The 21,120-nt window shown below is 42.6% G+C and overlaps 1 protein-coding gene across 4 annotated transcripts in view; it reads right to left on the bottom strand.

The window, feature by feature from the left end:
- Positions 1–21,120, bottom strand: part of grid2 (glutamate receptor, ionotropic, delta 2) — a 2,248,146-nt gene that overhangs the window by 597,817 nt on the left and 1,629,209 nt on the right. For all 4 annotated transcript variants that reach the window (XR_004560786.1, XR_004560787.1, XM_034170483.1 and 1 more), the window contains exon 7: positions 15,411–15,572. Coding sequence is in view for 2 of the 4 variants with exons in the window: in XM_034170483.1 (XP_034026374.1) it covers positions 15,411–15,572 (162 nt within the window). In the remaining 2 variants the exon portion in view is untranslated. The remainder of the gene's footprint in view (positions 1–15,410; positions 15,573–21,120) is intronic.

Genomic DNA, 21,120 nt, shown 5'->3' with positions numbered 1-21,120 from the left:
ATGCTTACTTCTGTTGTATACTGTACATAAGATACAGTTCATAAATGATGTTAATGTGTTTTGGTCTATTAATCCACATTAATGCACATGCAGTTTGTTACTGCAGTTTATATCCTTGGAACACACACAGAGGAAAAAAAAAATGTTTATTTGATTCCTTGCAAGCTGGGCAAGGGTGGATAGTGTTCACTGAGTTTCATAATTATTGAGTTAATTAATGTTGGCAAGTCAGTACTGGTGCAAGAGATACAAACCAATTATCGTTCTCATAATTGCACTGGTTGTAAAGACATGGAACTAAAGCAGTCAGGTTGAAAGTCAGAGAAATAAATACAGAAAAATACGGGAAAGGTGCAGTTTTTTATGTATTGAATGCTTTTTCTTAAGTGAGATGAAAGGGAGCCTTGCTGTACAATACAAACAATAATAAGTCAAATATAATGAAGCTTGGGCACTGAAACAGACATATCTGTGATTCCCCGACTGACATTGCTTTAAACATGATTTGAAAAAAAAGAAATGGAGTAACACACTGCATCTAAATACAGTGTGTATTCACTTTTGTAGTCTGCAGTCGCACTGAAACGTGTCCCAGCAAGCATGCGTGGTTGCCATTTTGGATCAGGGCAATTCAGTGGGCAGCGCACACTGATGCTCAAAGAATCTCATCAAGAAACAGGTGCAAAATGCTGGAAAGCTACACATGTTGGCAATGCCACAAATGAAGGAAGAAGGGATACACATTTCTTTCCATATGTAACCAGTTTTGGTTATTCTTTTTTACTTTACCAAACCTTTTGGGCAATAAACTGATGTAAATCATGCATGTGTGCCAAACCTGAGGATTTAGTAACCACCTGGAATTTTATTTTTAAAGCTGAATTTATTCAGTACTATATAAAAATGGATTTAATTAATGCAGACAATGTGGAATGAAGTAATGCAGTCTATGTGCCCATCTGGATTGTGTGATATTGTGCCTTCATGTCTGCTGAATTTGGAAGCTGGAACATATTGGATCTCTTTAAACTTTCAATACTAAAATAAAATAAAATAATTTTGTACTTGATGAACCCATTCACTCATAGAATCAGAAATCATTTACAGCTGCAGGTGTCTCATCCACATTGTGAACGCATTTCGAATCCTGTCAAAGTTAAAAATTTGTATTCTAATCCAAATACTTTTCTGTGAATCTGATTGGTAATTCGTGTGAGATTTCAGAATATCAGAGTAACGGTGGCAAAATATTCGACCATTTCACATTTGGATGTATTACTCCACGCCCTGACCGGTATTCTGATGAGATGTCATTCCTGTCGAATATCATTCCTGTCCAACTGTGCACATATGCAGAGTATTGTTGGGATGCGGAATTGTCGATTTATGCAACGAGATGCACAATTCGACAGAACACCGGCTGCGCATAGTGCTAGCTGTTACCGCTGTTAGCTGAGAGCTAGAGAAAGTTGCGTACTGCTGCCGCAGAAATGGGTGAATTTAAGCTGCCATATGAAAGTATTGATGTGGATTCAGATACAGAATTACCATTTCACATTTGATGGATTTTCACGTTAGATGGATTACTCCGTGCCCTGGCCACTGCCTCGGCTTGACTGCTGCCAAAATGAGTGAAGTTAAGCTACCATATGAGAATTACAGAATTACCATTTCACATTTGATGGATTTGATGGATTTTCACATTTGATGGATTACTCTGCGCCCTGACCGCTGCTGGATTGACACTCCCTTGGCTCGACGGTAAGCCTCGCAAACCGAATTACCTACAGAAAAATAAACTGATGGAATTGAATTAGAATGGGAATAATTCCCTTGTGTCTGATGATTTGCGCACGTTCATGTTGTTATATGGTCACAAATAGCTGTTTTACGGCACCGTGTTGCCGTAAAGCTCTATTTACAACCGTAAATACAGGGGCCTCGACGGCAGCCTGACGAGCGCCGACTGCGGGGTTCCAGCAGCAGCAGCAGCGGAGTGGACAGGCCTCGACGGTGGGCTGACGAGCGCCAACTGCGGGGTTGCAGCAGCAGCAGCCGCGGAGCGGATGGGCCTCGATGGTGGACTGATCAGCGCAGATGGAGGAGTTTCCAGCAGCAGCAGCCGCGGAGCGGACAGGCCTCAATGGTGGATTGACGAGCCCTGATGCTGGTGGCACCATCTGGCCTGGGCTTGGCTGCACTCATCTACCGGCAGGCCTGGGATCAGGCTAGGCTTGTTCAGCCACTATCCAGCGGCGGCGCAACATCGGGGACGAGCCCCCCACAGTCAGTCGGTGTAGTTACTGCCCATAAGGTACAACCTGCTTTTCCCAACTGTATAGAATGCCAAAAAAACCTTTAAGTAGTTAAGATCTGGATGAGATTAAACTCTCCCTGAATTTCATGTCAGAAGAACTCAGTGGAGTGGTTAAAAAGCAAACTGAACTGCTTGCTTTATTGAAGGAGGTTTGTGATTTCAAAAAATCTTGCAAGAGAAAGACAATAAAATTAGATCATTGGAAAATCGTGTTGATGACCTTGAGCAACAAATGAGGATGGAGGAAGTAATTGTTTCAGGACTGAACATTAAGCATCGGACATACGCCCGGGTTGCTGCTGTGTGCAGCGGTGCTGGTGATGTAGAAGACACGCGAGAAGACACTCATTCCCTGGAGCAACAGGTTGTTCAGTTTTTTTTTCTTACAAGGACATCCACATTAATAGTACTGATATTGCTGTATGTCATTTAGTTTCAAGAAAAGACAAAAAGTCAAAATCAGGTTTGTGAACAGAAAGTTTAAGAATGAAATGTTAAGGCAAGCTGTGGGGAGCTGTTGACCCTGACTGGGGATGTTGTCGGATGGTGGAAGGAATACTTCGAGGATCTCCTCAATCCCATTGTCACGTCTTCCGAAGAGGAAGCAGAGACTGGGTGCTCAGAGGCAGACGCATCCATTACCCAGGCCGAAGTCACCGAGGTGGTTAGAAAGCTCCTCGGTGGCAAGGCTCCTGGGGTGGATGAAGTCCGTCCTGAGTACCTTAAGTCTCTGGATGTTGTGGGACTGTCTTGGCTGACACGCCTCTGCAACATCGCGTGGCGATCGGGGACAGTGCCTCTGGATTGGCAGACTGGGGTGGTGGACCCTCTGTTTAAGAAGGGGGACCGGAGGGTGTGTTCCAACTATAGGGGGATCACACTCCTCAGCCTCCCCAGTAAGGTCTATTCCAGAGTACTGGAGAGGAGAATTCGACCAATGGTCGAACCTCGGATTCAGGAGGAGCAGTGTGGTTTTCGTTCTGGTTGCGGCACACTGGACCAGCTCTACACCCCCATCGGGTGCTCGAGGGTTCATGGGAGTTTGCCCAACCAGTCCACATGTGTTTTGTGGATCTGGAGAAGGCGTTCGACTATGTCCCTCTGGGCACCCTGGGGGGGGTGCTCCGGGAGTACGGGGTCCGGGGTCCTTTGCTAAGGGCTATCCGGCCCCTGTACGACCACAGCAGGAGCTTGGGTCGCATTGCCGGTAGTAAGTCAAACCTGTTTCCAGTGCACGTTGGCCTCCGCCAGGGTTGCCCTTTGTCACCGGTTCTGTTCATTATTTTTATGGACAGAATTTCTAGGTGCAGCCAGGGTGTAGAGGGGGTCTGGTTTGGGAACCACAGAATCTCGTCTCTGCTGTTTGCGGATGATGTGCTTCTGTTGGCTTCGTCAAATCAGGACCTTCAGCGTGCACTGGGGTGGTTTGCAGCCAAGTGTGAAGCATCCAGGATGAAGATCAGCACCTCCAAATCCGAGGCCATGGTTCTCGACCGGAAAAAGGTGCTTTGCCCTCTTCAGGTCGGTGGAGTGTCCTTGCCTCAAGTGGAGGAGTTTAAGTATCTCGGGGTCTTGTTCACGAGTGAGGGACGGATGGAGCGTGAGGTCGATAGACGGATCGGTGCAGCATCTGCAGTGATGCAGTCGCTGTATCGGACCGTTGTGGTGAAGAGAGAGCTGAGTAGGGGGGCAAAGCTCTCGATTTACTGATCGATCTACGTTCCGATCCTCACCTATGGTCATGAGATTTGGCTCATGACCAAAAGAACGAGATCGCGAGTACAAGCGGCCGAGATGAGTTTCCTCCGCAGGGTGGCTGGGTGCTCCCTTAGAGATAGGGTGAGGAGCTCGGTCACTCGTGAGGAGCTCGGAGTCGAGCCGCTGCTCCTCCACATCGAAAGGAGTCAGTTGAGGTGGCTCGGGCATCTTTTCCGGATGCTCCCTGGACGCCTCACTGGAGAGGTGTTCCGGGCACGTCCCATTGGGAGGAGGCCCCCTGGGAAGACCCAGGATACGCTGGAGGGATTACATCTCTCGGCTGGCTTGGGAATGCCTTGGGGTTCCCCCGCAGGAGCTGGGGGAGGTGTGTGTGGATCGGGAGGTCTGGGCAGCTTTGCTTGAGCTGCTGCCCCCGCGACCCGACTCCGGATAAAGTGGAAGAAAATGGATGGATGGATGTTAAGGCAAACAAAAAAGCTGAAAGGAACCAAGGTGTATGTAAATGAGCATTTGACAAAGAAAAATGCGATTGCAGGACAAGCCAGAGTCGTTTGCAAGCAGAAAAAAAATACAAAATAATAATACATAAGTGACATGGACCAGGAACTGTAAAGTGTGGATCAAATTAAATGGAACACCGGAGGAAGCGAAAATCATAATGATAAGAGAGCTTGTGGATTTGGATAATTTTAAAAATTGTTCCTTATGGAGGAAAATGTTCCTCATTGTTTCGAAGGGATTTTGTTAGGATTTTTGTTTTGTTTTCCTTTTTGTCATGAGGCAACTTTTGACAAAATCCATATCACATACTGGTTTATATGATATAGTTATATCATATTTAGCCGCATTTTTGTTTTTTTCAATTATAACCCTGTTATGATGTAAATTGATTCTTTTCAACTAATGTCTGCACAGGAGCTTGATATAAAAGTGTTTGATTACTCTGAAAATAAACTTCATAGTATTGAATACAATATAGATCCGGATTTTTTTCTTAAAAATACTACTCACCACTGCAATTACTTTACTGAGGAACAACTTAAGAACTGTTCCATGATAAACGGTTCATTCTCCATTATACATTTTAATAGAAGAAGTCTTCCTATGAATTTGCCCAAAATTCAGAATTGGTTAAAAAATGTCAATAATCCCTTTTCTGTCATTGCGGTTACAGAGACATGGTTGAGGGATGAGCACATGGACTTGGTCCAGCTCGATGGTTATGATCTTTTTGTTATAAATAGGATGAATAAAAGGGGGTGGTGGCATTGCACTTTATGTCATAGTTATCAGTGTGAAATTGTTAATAATATGTCCTTTTCTTTTGACAAGGTCATGGACTGTGTCTCAATGGAAATTAAATGTTAAAAATCAAAAAACATAATAAGTTGCATTTATAGAGCTCCTGGATCAAGCACAAATATTTTTGTGGATAAACAAACATGTAAAACACATTTAAAAATAATAAGCTTTTGTTTATCTGTGGAGACTTTAATTTGGATTTCCTCAAACCTCATAGTCAATCACATATAGATGAATTTATGAATTCTGTATTTTGTATGGGATTGTATCCAGTAATTACTCACCCAACTAGGATAACTAGGAATTCATCAACACTTATTGACAATATATTGACAAACATTACTATGGGAAACATAATGGCTGAACTTCTCATTGGTGATATCAGTGACCAGCTGCCTGTTTCTGTTGCTTTCAATTCATTAGTCGATAAAATTGACCATTTTAACATTACAAACTTGACAAGGAAAATAACAAAGGAAACTCTTGTAAAGCTTAGAATGGATTTAATACAGCAAAATTGGAGTGACATTTATATTGAGGATGTTGATCAATCTTTCGAATCATTCATTTCTATTATTTCCAATTTATATGATAGACATTGCCCTTGTGTGTTAAAAGATGGAAATAAACTATGCAAAGATAAACCTTGGATCACTAAGGGACTTCAGAATGCATGTAAAAAGAAGAAAATTTGTACAAGCAGTTTTTTAAAATCTAGAACAACTGAAGCCGAGATAAGATATAAGACATATAAAAACAAACTAACATACATTATGCCATCGTGTAAAAGGCAGTATTATAGTGATTTACTGGAAAAAATAAAATGAATATGAAGAGTACTTGGAGGTTTTTAAATGAAATCATAAATAAGAAAAAAAGCTGTTAAAGAATATCCTGCCTATTTTTATAGAATTATTGACACAACTGTTAAAGAAAACAAAGCTACAGCAGATCATTTTAATGGTTATTTTGTTAACATGGGTAAAAAAAATTAGCAAATTCAATTTTATCTTCTAAAACGTGCTCCTTGGATCACAGCAAAACAATAGAAACAGTTCTTGATTCAATGTTCATTAGAGGAACACATGAAAAAGAAATTTAGATAGTTCATAAACTTAAGGGGAAAAAAATCAACTGACAGTGACCGTTTTGATATGTTTTTGGTTAAAAACATTACTGATTGCATTGTTAAGCCTTTAACATATATCTGTAATTTGTCATTAATGACTGGAAAATTTCCCTTCAAAATGAAAATAGCTAAAGTAATACCATTGCTCAAATGTTTTTTTTTTCCAAATTATAAGCCAATCTCCCTCTTACCACAGTTTTCTAAAATTTTGGTAAAGGCATTTGAAATGAGGTTAAATGATTTTTTAACTAAACATCATATCCTTAGCGAGCAGCAATACGGTTTTAGAAAGAATCGCACTACTTCACTGGCTGTGATGGATTTCGTCAAACATATTTCTAACAGGATTTGATACTACAGATCATACCTTGCTACTGGACAAATTACAGAAGTATGGTATCAGGGGATTGGCACATGACTGGATAGCGAGCTACTTAGACAGTAGGTGTCTGTGTGTCCACTTTGGTGGGACTAATTCCGAGTTTTTGAAGATTACTTGTGGGGTGTCCCAGGGTTCAGTCCATGGGCCACTGTTGTTTCTTTTGTACATTAATAATATATGTTTGGTTTCCAAGTACGTAAGCTGTATTTTATTTGCGGATGATATGACTGTGTTTTGTAGTGGGGATCATTTTGGACAGCTCCTGGTCAAGATGGAGAACGAATTACAGAAATTATCGCTACATTTTGGTAAAACAAAGTGTATCATATTTGGGAATAAGTCCAGGAACAAAAATCTATTACTACATGATATTGAAATTGAAAATGCAACAGATACAAAATTTCACTGAAGTCACTGAAGATGTGTCCAGGTTGCACCACTAGGTGTATTGCAGGTCTAATCAAACATGGTAATGCCACTGACTTCCAGGAAAGACTGGATGAAGCTGGAGAGACAGAGGACAGCTCGGAGAGACGGCAACTGGGGCAGGGAGGGGAGGCATCCCGAGCTGCAGCTCCTGCAAGGGAGCACCCGAACAACGCTACGATGAACCCTAAAGAGTCATACCCCCAGGGGTGCCCGAGGGGGGGGAGAATGAGCACACCAAACGGACGGATTTTCTGGTAACGACCCTTGCAAATGGACAACCGACTACGAGCGCAGTTTGCAAATGTGGCAAGGTCTGCAAAAATCTGACAGGCCTAAAGATACATCAGACCAAGATGCGCTGCCTAAGGAACCCTGTGGTGCAACGCTCAGTGCTAGTACCCAGTACGGCATCTTGTGAGACGGAGGAGGATCCAGGCCCGGAGACACCCCACAGTGCCCAGAGCCTCCACGCACTACCGGCGTCACCCCAAAGCAGACCATCAGAACAGCGTCGGATTTTGTGGCCCGCTGCCAACAAGGAGTCAGAGTGGCAGCGGTTTGATGTAGATGTTGATTCAGCCCTTGAAGCAACAGCAAATGGTGATGTGGAGCAGAGGCTCAGGACAATGATCACACTCATAATATGCATCGCATCAAACAGGTTTGGCATTAAGGAACATCGTGCCACCAAGACTACAACAGCACCAATTCCAAACCGGCGTGAGAAGAAGATCTCTCAACTCAGAAAGGAGCTGAGGATATTAAGGAGTCAGTTCAAGAAGGCTAATGACGATGAGAAGGAAGCCTTGGCAGAACTGAGGGGTGTGGTGAGGGAGAAGCTACTCACCCTCCGTCGGGCCGAGGAGCACAGGAGGCGGGGCAAGGAGAGGGCTCGCAAGCGCAGTGCCTTCATCGCAAACCAATTTGGTTTTGCAAAGAAGCTGCTGGGAGAGAAACGCAGCGGTCAGCTCTCATGTCCGAAGGACGACATCAACCGCCACATAAGTAATACTTACAGCGACAGCATGAGACACCAAGACCTCGGCCACTGTGAAGCCCTTGTATGCCCTCCTGAACCCAGCACCCTGTTTGACATCAGCGCACCCACTCTGAAGGAAGACAAAGAGGTCATCAAAGCTTCCAGAGCGGCATCAGCACCGGGCCCAAGTGGGGTCCCGTACAAGGTCTTCAAACAGTGCCCCCGCCTGCTGGAGCACCTGTGGAAGATCATCAGAGTGATCTGGAAAAGAGGGAAGGTACCCCAGCAGTGGAAGTATGCACAGGGAGTATGGGTCCCCAAGGAGGAGAATGCAAAGGACATCGAGCAGTTCAGATCAATCTCCCTTCTCAGCGCAGAGTGCAAGGCCTTCTTCAAGATTGTTTCCAACTGTCTCATGAGATTTCTGCTGAAGAACTCCTACATCGATACCTCTGTGCAGAAAGGAGGAGTCCCAGGAGTCCCAGGGTGTATCGAGCACACTGGCGTAGTGACTCAGCTGATCTGTGAAGCGAGAGAGAGCAGGGGTGATCTGGCAGTACTTTGGCTGGACCTTGCCAATGCTTATGGTTCGATTTCACATAAGCTCGTGGAACTATCCCTGAGAAAATACCATGTCCCAGAGAAGGTGCGTCATCTCATCCTCGGCTATTATGACCATTTTAGTCTGAGGGTGTCCTCTGGGGCATCAACATCAGATTGGCATCGTCTGGAAAAAGGCATCATCACCGGCTGCACGATCTCTGTGTCTCTGTTCGCCCTTGCCATGAATATGCTGGTGAAGTCAACAGAAGTGGAGTGCCAATGTCCATTGTCTAGATCTGGTACCCGACAGCCACTGATAAGAGCATTCATGGACGATCTCAAGGTAAACACAACATCAGTGCCTGGATGCAGATGGCTCCTGCAAGGTCTGGATCGACTCATAATGGGCAAGAATGAGTTTCAAGCCTGGGAAATCCAGGTCCTTGGTCTTGAGGAAAGGGAAGGTGACAGACCACTTCCGATTCAGTCTGGGAAACACCACTATTCCGTCTGTGTCCGAAAAACCAGTGAAGAGCCTCGGAAAGCTCTTCACTGGTGATCTGAAGGACACCGCTGCACGCCAAGCAGCCGGTGACAACCTCAACCAGTGGCTCTTAGCTGTGGACAAGTCTGGGCTTCCAGGGAAGTTCAAGGCCTGGATCTATCAGCACAACATCCTGCCTCGTCTCCTTTGGCCACTGCTGATGTATGAAATCCCAGTTACGACCGTGGAGGTCTTTGAGAGGAAGATCAGCCAGCACCTGCGCAGGTGGCTCGGCCTGCCACGTAGTCTGAGCAGTATTGCGCTGTTTGAGCAAGGGATTAAGCTCCAGCTTCCTTTCAGCAGTGTCACAGAGGAGTTCAAGGTAGCCCAGGACAGAGAAGTCCTGCTCTACAGAGACTCCGCTGATGGGAAGGTATCCTCAGCAGGTGTGGAGGTTCGCACAGGAAGGAAGTGGCGTGCTCGGGACGCAGTGGAGAGAGCAGAGGCAAGGCTGCGGCACAGTACCTTGGTGGGTACAGTGGCCACAGGTCGGGCAGGGCTGGGTAGCATCCCAAAGCCTTGCTTCAGCAGAGCTAAAGGGAAGGAAAGGCGGAAGCTCATACAGGAGGAGGTTCGGGCAGAGGTGGAAGAGGCTCGCTTCAGCAGAGTGGTGGGCATGAGCAAGCAGGGGGCTTGGACCAAGTGGGAGCATGTCACAAGCCGGAAAATCACATGGACTGAGCTGTGGAAGGCGGAGCCACATCATTTCAAGTTCCTCATCCAATCGGTATATGATGTCCTCCCAAGCCCTGATAACCTGTTCACCTGGGGCCTGACAGACTCACCTGTGTGCCAGCTCTGCCAGAAGAAGGGATCCTTAGAACACATCCTCAGGTGTTGCTCAAAGGCCTTGGGAGATGGGAGGTATCACTGGCGCCATGACCAGGTCCTGCGGGCAATAGCAGACACCATCTGTACCGGCATCAACATCAGCAAGGGACAACAACCAACCAAGAGTGCAATTGCTTTTGTCCGAGCAGGGGAGAAATCTCAGCCCTCCAAGAAGACTCAAGGGGGCCTGCTTACAACAGCAAGAGACTGGCAGCTCTTGGTTGATCTGGGGAGACAGTTGCGATTCCCAGACAACATCGCAGCCACGACACTCCATCCAGATATGGTGTTGATGTCAACGCCCAGCCGGCAGGTGGTGCTCCTTGAGCTAACAGTTGCCTGGGAGGACAGAATGGAGGAAGCCCAGGAGAGGAAGAGGGCAAAATATGCAGAGCTTGTGGCTGAGTGCTGGAGGAACGGTTGGAATGCCCACTGCAAGCCAATTGAGGTGGGCTGCAGGGGCTTTGCAGGTAGATCCCTACACCGCATCCTTGGACTCCTTGGGATTTGCGGACTGCATAGAGACCCACCAAGAATATCTTGGAAGCAGCTGAGAAGGCTTCACGGTGGCTCTGGTTGAGGAGGGGGGAGGCATGGCATAGTGCGCTACCTGGACACAAGTCGGGGGACTGATCACCCCCAGCTGGGTCGCCCGAGTGAGGGTGTATGACTAAGACCCGAAACATCCAGTGATCTCGGGAGAGTCACTGAAGATGTGTCCAGGTTGCACCACTAGGTGTATTGCAGGTCTTGGTGTTCATATTGACGATAGGTTAAGCTGGAAAACACATATTAACTATGTTAAATCTGAAATGTCAAAAGCCATTGCAATTCTGCATAAAGCCCAGGACTTCCTCACCCAACATGCATTAACCACTTTATGTCATGCATTACTTGTTCCATATATGACATATTGTGTCGAGCTTTGGGGAAATATGTACAGAACTAATACTAAACTGCAACAAGACAAGAGTCCCAGTTAGTGACTTTAATCCACACAAAAGTGTTGAGTGTTGTTAGAGGGAAAGGTGATGTAACACAGTGGTAAACATACCACTGTCCCAGCTTTTTTGAAATGTGTTGCAGGCATCCATTTCAAAATGAGCAAATATTTGCACAAAAACAATAAAGTTTATCAGTTTGAACATTAAACATCTTGTTTTTGTGGTGTATTCAACTGAATATAGGTTGAAGAGGATTTGCAAATCATTGTATTCTGTTTTTATTTCCATTTTTCACAATGTCCCAACTTCAATGGAATTGGTGTTGTACAAAAGAAAGTCATAAGAATTATTAGTGACAAACCCAACCATGAACCACCAAACCCATTATTTGTCGGTTTACATATTTTAAAATTCTGGGACTTGGTTGAGTACAACACAATTCAAATCATGTATAAAGTCAAAAACAAACTTTTTCATCATGTCCAAGATCTGTTTAAAATGAAGGCATCCAGTTCCAATTTGAGAGGAACGTTAGTATTGCTTCTCCAGTAAAGGCCGGTATCCATAGATAGCTGGATGTTTTCCCTAATCCAGGTGATGTGTCTGTCAAAAAACTGTATTGAATAGGCCTGTGTCTGTCTCCTCACATGGGACCAATTTGCCAAGGGTGGCCCTACCAGGAGCTAATGCTCCCGACAACACAGCTCCCAGGATCACAGTAGCACACAAAACCCACCACCACGTTAAGATGGTGATCCAAGTGAAGATGCCCCTGGTAGTCTCCCTAGGGAGGTCTTCCAAGCCTATCCAACTGAGAGGATACCCCGGGGAAGACCATGGATGTAATGAAGGGATAATATTTCCCAGCTGGCTTGGGAGCTCTGATGCTGTGTCCATATTGGCAAACTGTCTGGGCAGTGTTGTGCAATTGCGCAAACCAGCAAGTGGAAAAGAAAAGGGGGTGTTGACTAGGGCTGCAGCCATCGATTATTTTAGTAATCGAGTATTCTATCGATTATTCTGGCGATTAATTGATTAATCGGATAAAAAGTACTTTTGCGTTTTTAAACATCGATAGTCCAGGGCTCTCCTTAAGCAATGGCACAATGTCACTGCGCCAAAGTGTTGGCATTTTGCTGAAATGGCGATGGGATGTGGCTTTCTGTTTTGTTTTCTCCAACTTGTAAAATGTAACCATTTTTTTTTTTTTTTTTTTTTTTTTTTTTTTAAGGTTGATGTACTGGGTCCCTGTGTGATTTTTTTTTTTCCCCTCTTTCTCTGCAGTTCAGCAGATGCATTTCAGCTGAAGGTTGAACATGCAGCCTCCCAGTCAGTTTTTTTTTAATTATTATTTTATTTAAGTCACCGTGTTTGTGAAGTGTTGTGTGTTGTCCAAAAAAGCAAAAAATTAAAAAGTCAAACAGTGTGAGTCTGAGGGAAACACAGAAGAAAGAGTGCACTTCTGCTGTTTGTCAATGTAGTCGGGGCCAGAGCTGTGACTCGCCCGGTCTGAGAGCCCCTCACACCGTGCAGAGAGCAGCCGGCCACCGTCCCTCCCCACGTAGAGCAGACCGTGTGTTTTTTAAAACGAAACAAACACACTGCTTCGCTTTAAATGCACAGTAAGTCTATTTCAGATGATCGGCATGGACCATCTATCTCTTAAAAGGCTTTATTTTACTCTGTGTCACGCTGGAAAGCGGTAGCTATCGTTGCTAATTTCATTAGCTGTTATGCTCCAGTCTTCTTCTGTTTTTTTTTCTCCTGTGGACATTGCAGCGCCACACACAGGCCTGGCATATGTACTACAACGTTAAACGAAGCTTCGAGGCACAGAATTTGCCTCGAACATTTTTTGTAATCGAATTATCCGAGTTACTCGACTAATCGTTTCAGCCCTAGTGTTGACGCATCATCGAACCGTGACTGTAAGATGGCTACTTTCAGAAGATGGAGATGAACCAGTTCTCTGCCTGGGTAGCCACACAGGACTCAGGGTGGTTTTGTATTGTGGTGAATGCAGCAACAGTTGGTACCAATACTTCTACCTAGACCTGACCTGACCAACTCTACACAGGCATACAAATGCTGAAAACCTTTGCACAGCACCATCTATATAATACGCCAAGACAAGAATGAAGGAGATGGATAGTCCATGCACAGCAGATATTTCAAACTTAATTTGAATTACAGCAATTTTGTTAAAATTCCATGATACTTTGACATCTTATCTCATGCTCTCTTGCTTCACCTGCAGAGTGTCATCCGTTGCACAGGTTTTATTAAGAAATGACAACCAGCATTAGTGCTCATCTGATGAGTTGAAAATTAGTAATTGTATAATCATATAACCACATATATTAAAACATTGATTAACCAGACATGTGCAGCAAGTAAGATATACAAGTGGTGCACTGCAAACCATTGTCAGACTGTTAAAATCAACTCTATTATTGCTTCAGGCTGTTTAACACAGCTGTACTTAGACAAAAATCTGGGGTTGGCTGATGAAAGCAGTGCCAAACAACAGCCTGAGCTCAAGGTGAAACGCAGAGATAGATATGAAAGCCATTATGCTACATTTATTATTGTCTGACACAAATCCTAAATTAGCATTTCACTTGGCTTCATCATTCAGTTACATTGCTATTGCTGGAGTAGTTTTTACTGATATCAAAACAGAGAGGATTGATCCAATTTGATTTAACAGTGATGAAAGTATTGCCAAACCTGGCCTAAACTCAAGGTGAAATGCAGAGATTTGTTAAATCACAGCTGCAGGATGGCATCCTTTATCTTCCAAAAGTCAAGTGATCAGTAAGTGAGGAAAAAACTTGTTGACTGATGCATGTACTTATTTAAAGGATGGCAATTCTTTGAATTCATGAAAACTCAGATCACAGAGTCTGGTGAGAACAGCAGGCACTAAGAAATTTTAAGATAAATGGATGTGCACCGATGCTTCCCATCCAACCTGATGGAGTTTGAGAGGTGCTGCAAAGAGGAATGGGCAAAACTGTCCCAAGATAGGTGCATCAAGCTTGTGGCATTATATTCAAGAAGATTTGAGACTGAAATTGATGCCAAAGATGCATCAATGAAGTAATCAGCAAAGGGTGTGAATACATACGAGGGCTGTCCATAAAGTATAGGTCCTTTTTATTTTTTTCAAAAACTATATGGATTTCATTCATATGTTTTTACGTCAGACATGCTTGAACCCTCGTGCGCATGCGTGAGTTTTTCCACACCTGTCGGTGATGTCATTCGCCTGTGAGCACGCCTTGGGAAGGAGTGGTCCCGCCCCCTCGTCTGATTTTCATTGTCTGGAAATGGCGGAATGAAAAGGACTTTTTTTCCATCAGAATTTTTTCAGAAGCTGTTAGAGACTGGCACCTGAAAACCATTCGAAAAATTTATCTGGCTTTCGGTGAAAATCTTACGGGCTTCACAGAGAATAAGGTCTGTTAGTACAGCTTTAAGGACCCCTTTAAGGACACTCGGCGCGCCACGCTCTGAGCTGCGACGACGCGGCACAAACCATCGGACCATTTCTAAACGGATGGCTCTGTGGATACGAGACCGTCGTGTGCTCTTTCTCTGGTTATCACAAGAGCTGGACATCAGCCATTTTCCGGCAGATTTCACTTTTAATAAGAGATTTTGTCATGGAAAGCTGCGCGGAGGCTTCACGCATCACGACCGATTCGCTTTGGAAGGGAGACAAAGGAACACCTCCGTTTTGGCGTGTCAGAGGACAGATTTGGACATGTCTGTCTCGGCTTTCAATGCTTACCAGTCCAGTAAGTATCAGTGAAATTGTGGAGAGCTGGACATGTCCAAACTGCAGCAGATGGTTACTTTTGAATAGTGTGGGTGGATCAGTTGCATGCCTGGGTGGTTGCCATCCACAGCATGAGATGGATCCATGGAGTTGTGGATGTGTCAAAGTGTGACGCTTGCATGTGTTCCCAGACTAAACTTGCTGAGAGGTAGGCACTTATTCATATGAAGATGTTGATCATCTATGTGTACCTGAGGCCAGTTCCTCCAGTTACGTAAATAACACTGCTGAGTTAACAGCTGTCATCAGTCTACATTACAGATTTGAGTTTGACTGCTGTGTTATTCTGCAAATTTACCAGAAAACTTGCCTCTTTAAAAAAATCTACTGCTTTTACCTTACTCTGACATGTTTGTTTTGTGGTCTGTACAATAAATCAAGTACTTTTTTGTACATAAGACATGAATGAAAAAAGTATGTATAAGTATGACACCATGTGCACAGTACCTTTTTGACAGTCTCCAGCATGCTCTTGCCTCCCTGCCATGGCTTGGAGTTCTTTCTAATACAACTCAAACTGGCCATACTGTGCCACTTCCTGTCCTCCAACTTTCTGTGGAATGTATTGGCCAACAGCAACACGCTGTCATAGATGTAGCGGTTAGAGATCTAAAGAAAGAAAGAGTGAAAATAAGTTAGCATTCTGACATTGTTAGTAAACCCCCCCCCCCCCAAAAAAAATCATAAATTGTACAGATGTGTACACGTTTTGACATTATTTATATAAAATAAAGACAATAAAATGGCACTTATATTCTCCAAAATAGATGTGTGACAGGAATATGGATATTATTGCTTCAGGGATTTTTATTTTCATTTTTTTGTATGTTTGTTTAATTTTCTTTTATTTATTACTCAAGGCCATCACATATTGCGAAGGCTTTGTGTCTGTCCGTCTGTTTGTCCATCTATCTGTGCTCAGCATAAGTCCAGTCCAATTACTGCCAGGATCCTCCAATTCACAAGGAACATTCTTGGGACACAGACCTTGGACAAGTTCAAAGATGGTTAACCTTGGCCTATTTTAAGAGGTTAAAAAGTCCAATTCTGTGTCAGATTTTTATGTTATGAATCATGGAAATAAGTTTATTTATTTTTTTTAGTGATCGGGTGACAGCCAATCAGAGTTGATGTGTATGTGTGAATGTTACAAGAATAAGCAGCATCAGTTAGCTCAGTCAAATCGTCTCGGTAGAGTCGATATCCCCTACGTGCGCACACATGCAACAGGATCGGCGCTCGTGCATGCTTGTAATACCCCCCCCCCCCAAAAAAAGACTGTGTACAGCCTCAGTGCAGCGAAAAAAAAAATCATGTCAGAAATTAGCCCAGCTTTTCATTCCAACTTCCTGCTAACAGCCTCCAGACAGCGCAGTGGATTTGTTTTGTGTGTGTGTGTGTGCACGCACGTTTGTGCATGTGCGCATGTGTGAACAGGTGCGTGCATGTGCACACATGCATGTGCGTTCATGAGCACGTGTGCACATGCATGTGTGTGCGCATGCATGTATGTGTGTGTGTGTGTGTGTGTGCGCGCGCACACGTGTGCAGAGTGCAATGGTACCAAATGTATGGAACCATATTTGCACTCTAAATGGAACCAAACTGCACTCTAAATGCAATGCAACACAAATTGGATGAATAATCCATGTCATGTGACATACAAAGCACCAATCAAATGACAAGGATCCACTTAGCCGTTATATAAAATCTGATAACACCTCTGGAGTGATTTACAAGATATCTCACAGACGTCAGTGTGCACACTAACTTCCGCTAACTGAAAGATAACGTCCCCTTTTGTCAAAAGCTCATGTAAGTGCACATGCATGCCCTCCTACAAACAGCATTAAAATGTAAATAAAATACTGTTTATGATTGATTGAGTTTATTCTGCAACATCAATATAAACATACAAAGGTGAATGTGTCAGTGATACACAGACAATTATTTCCATTGTGGTCCTTGTGAAATTATCACATCACAAAATAGAGGGGCTTGAATGAACATGTACAAATTGTACATAAGACAGTAGGATCTGAATAATTGATGTAAATACTGTAAATAGTAAAAATGTAAATAGTAAATAGTGTAAACAGTAAAAATGTAAATAGTAATAGAGTTATGGACTGGATACATTAATTCATTAGTGGCAGATTTTGTTACATCTGCTTCAGGTCGCATTTTTGAGGCATTCAACATCAACATGGACTTCCTCATCCAGTCGTCACAGGTCCTGATAACATTGCTGCTGTCAATGATTTTGCTGAGTGAGGAGTTGCACTTATCCAGGATTACAATCAGATCCCAACGAAGGATGAACAGCAGAGCCAATACCTGCTGCAAGTTGTTCAGTGGCATTGATGCCAGTTCTTGGAGGTGAAAACAATTGGAACCAAATGAAACTCCTCATGACTGTTTTCACTAAATAGGTGGACAGTGACATGTAATACTTTATCTTTTTTTTTTTTATTTATCAGAGAGGTGATGGCTTAATGGTTCAGACCTATGGAGCCCTGGACGTGTCATTACAAAATGTTTTGCATGTGGAGACAATGTGCGCACGTTTTATTATATTGTGCACTCATTTCATTATATTGTGTGCACGTTTTATTACACTGTGTGCTTGTTTTATTATATTGTGCACTCATTTTATTATACTGTGCGCATGTTTTATTTTATTGTGCGCTCCTTTTATTATATTGTGCACTTGTTTTATTATATTGTGTGCACATTTTATTATATTGTGCGCTCATTTTATTATATTGTGCACACGTTTTAAGGATTGTTTGAGTAAAACAAGGGCACGATCTACTTAAGCGTTGCCACAATTTGTAAAACGTGTACTCAATATTGTCTTGACACATAAATGTTGGCTACTAGTCAACAAACCAGGAGACGGTGTAATACATATGGTCAGGGTATATCATGGTTTGGGCGCAGAAGGACATATAGAGAACTCTAGCTACCCAGCATGGCATCATCTGGAGTTTAAGCACATTAAAACGGATGCTGAGGGCGAAGCGTCTCCCCATTGTGAGTATGACATTTTAGGTCATATTATGAAGTTAATTTTGAACGAAAGGAAAGCATGCGCTCATTTTATTAATTTGAGGGCTCAATTAAAGGAAAACGTGCGCATGTTTTATTAATTCGAGGGCTCAATTAAAGGAAAACATGCACACATTTTATTAATTTGAGGGCCCAATTAAGGGGAAAACATGCGCACGAATTATCACAGCCAGGAAAACGTTTGCATGTTTTACTAATTTGAGAGCATGTTTTATTAATTCAAGGGCTCAAATAAAGGAAAACTTGTGCACATATTATCATGGCCAGAAAAAATATCACTTTAAGTGACCTCTCCCGGGTTCTGTACAGACCAGAGGATCCTCAGTTCAAAACCCAACCAGACCGGAAAATCACCAAGGACCCTTGTGAAGGTTTTTAATCCCGTGTTGCTCCCAGTGTATAGAGAGTGCCTAGCATGGCAGCACCCTGACATCGGTCTGTTAGTGTGTTTGTATGAATGGGTGAAGGTGAGATATAATTGTAGTGAGATATAATTGTAAAGTGCTTTGAGCTTCTGATGGAGATGGAAAAGTGCTATATAAATGCAGTCCATTCACCATTTATCTCTCCTATATGGTCAGTTAAAGGAGAAAGGACTACTGTTTCAATTTGTATTTCACTTGGGAATAGATACATTACTATTGCTGCTTTGTGCTAATATACTCACTGCAATTTCCGACCAGCATGCAGTAGCAGCTAGAGAAGTCATATTGAAATTAATTTTGCAGAAAAAAATTTTCTCATCAAGATGAAACATTTTGTCAGGAAGCACATAAGAAAGTTACATTTTTATTTTTGGCATACTGATTCCAGAAAGGGCCAGGAGGGTGCAGGTTTTCTTTGCAGCCACTGACTCCACCAGGTGATTTTACTGACAAACTGATTCCATCTGTTCAAAGTGATGTTAATCAGTGGAGTCACCTGGTGGAGTCAGTAGCTGCAAAGAAAACCTGCACCCTCTTGGCCCTTTCTGGAATCAGTTTGACACCAATGCTGTAGAGGATCATCCTAATATATATATATATATATATATATATATATATATATATATATATATATATATATATATATATATATATATATATATATATATATATATATATATATATATATATATATATATATGTTGTTTGTAGAATCTAACTTCATTATGGTTACGAAATTTACTGTATTTGTTTTCTGAATCAGTTCCCAGACAGTTTTTTTTTTTTAAGATTTTGGAGAACCTTTGCTTAGGATTGTAAATCCATTCCTCTCCAAAGGAAGTGTTCATGTGAACTTTAAAGCTGCTCTGTGATAAAAACTCATCTTAAGAAAGTCATTTCAAAACCTAGCACATTTTTGAATGAATTTCAACTTTTTTTTTTCCTCAACTGTTCTGCAAAAGGTCATTGTGAAAGAATGATCTTTTCGACCTTCTGCTGTGGGCATTCAGGCTTCAACATTTCACCGACACTGCACTTACTAAAGTAGGGAATTATTTGTTGCTGACTATGCATTTACATTCCATGTCAGAGTTGCTGTTATCTCAGTGCAACATTTGACACAGTTGAACACTGTATTCTTCTGGAGAGAATGGAGAGCTATTTTGGTATTTTTGGTCAGATACTTGCATGGATGAGATCTTACATATAAGGTCAATTGCAGTGTAATTTTTTGCAACAACAATCAGAATATTTCACAAAGTAATAGGAGGTTCCTCAAGGTTCTACATTAAGTCTACTATTATTTTCTCAGCATGTGGCACATCTTGGCCAGATAATAAGTAGCTGTTGTCTTGTATGCCTCCAACTGGTGTAGAATGCTGCTGCATGTCTTTTAACAAACACTTTTAGACATGAGCATATTATACCTGTCTTGTACTCACTCCACTGGTTTCCAGTTTGTTTTAGAATTGATTTTAAGATTTTAATGTTTGTTTTTAAAGCTCTTAATGGTCTTGCACCTCTTTACCTGTCTGAAATTTTAACTCTCTACACTTACAGTGGGACATTATGGGCGTCTGGTCAACTTTACTTAGATGTTCCGAGGTCAAAATACAAACTCTGCAGTGATCATCCTTTTGTGGTACCTGGCCCCAGACTATGGAACAAATTACCTCTTGACTTACATACCATTCCTGACATACCATTTTTTTAAATCTAAGTTAAAGACTTATTTAATTATGCTGGCTTTTAACTCCTAGTGGGAAGGTGACATGTTCTGTTTTTATGTGCTGTTTTTACTTTGTTGTATGTGTGTTTTATATTTATTTCTATGATACTGTGTCATTACTGTCAAGCACTTTGGACACCATTTGGCTGCTGTAAAGTGCTTTAAAAATAAATGTTGATTGATTGTTGATTGAGAGGTGCTGAAAAGGGGGGATAAGGAGAAGAATACTAGGGGCCAATGATTGACAGGGGCCCAGAGAGGCCCCGAATACAATTATAATACTGACAAAATAATATGGGGGGTGGCCCATTAAGGTTTCTTTTCATGGGGCCCAAAATCCCTGTGCGGGACCATACTGGCCCATGGCCCAAGATTTATGCCATACTTCCTTTCGCAATTCTATATTACATGGAGAATGTTCTCGAATCAGGAAACAAGTGCCGAACTGCATGGCCAAAACACCTGCCCTATTTTTTTGCAGTCAGAAACAATGCTTATTGCCCTAGCTAAATTAAAAACTCTCAGCATCAGTTCATATCTGTTCAGTGGTTAGATTACAAAGAATGACTTGAAAATTTAAAGCCCTCCCACAAGTGACATCATCAAGAAGCCACAGGGTTATGCTTTAGCCCAGAGGCATCCCAAAATACTGTGTTTGGGCTCATTTTTCTGAAAGAAAGTAAAACTACAGACATTGATATATCGGCCTCATTTGATTTTATTTATTTATTTCGAGAAATGGTGATTATAAAAATCACAACCACAACTTCATGGGTGCTTGGCTCATAAATGTGCTATCCCACATTTAAGGGCTTAACAATCAAACAAAAAAGCAATCTGCAGGAATCACACAACCTCCTTGGTGGAGGTCGCTTTATATACCCCATCCTTCAAAAGTAAAAACTGGGGGGGGGGAAACACTTTAAATATG

The sequence above is a fragment of the Thalassophryne amazonica genome, chromosome 5 (genome assembly GCF_902500255.1).
Source record: "Thalassophryne amazonica chromosome 5, fThaAma1.1, whole genome shotgun sequence".
Classification (NCBI taxonomy): Eukaryota; Metazoa; Chordata; class Actinopteri; order Batrachoidiformes; family Batrachoididae; genus Thalassophryne; species Thalassophryne amazonica.
The sequence above is the reverse complement of the archived record's forward strand: the minus strand, read 5'-3'. Positions and strand labels throughout refer to the sequence as shown.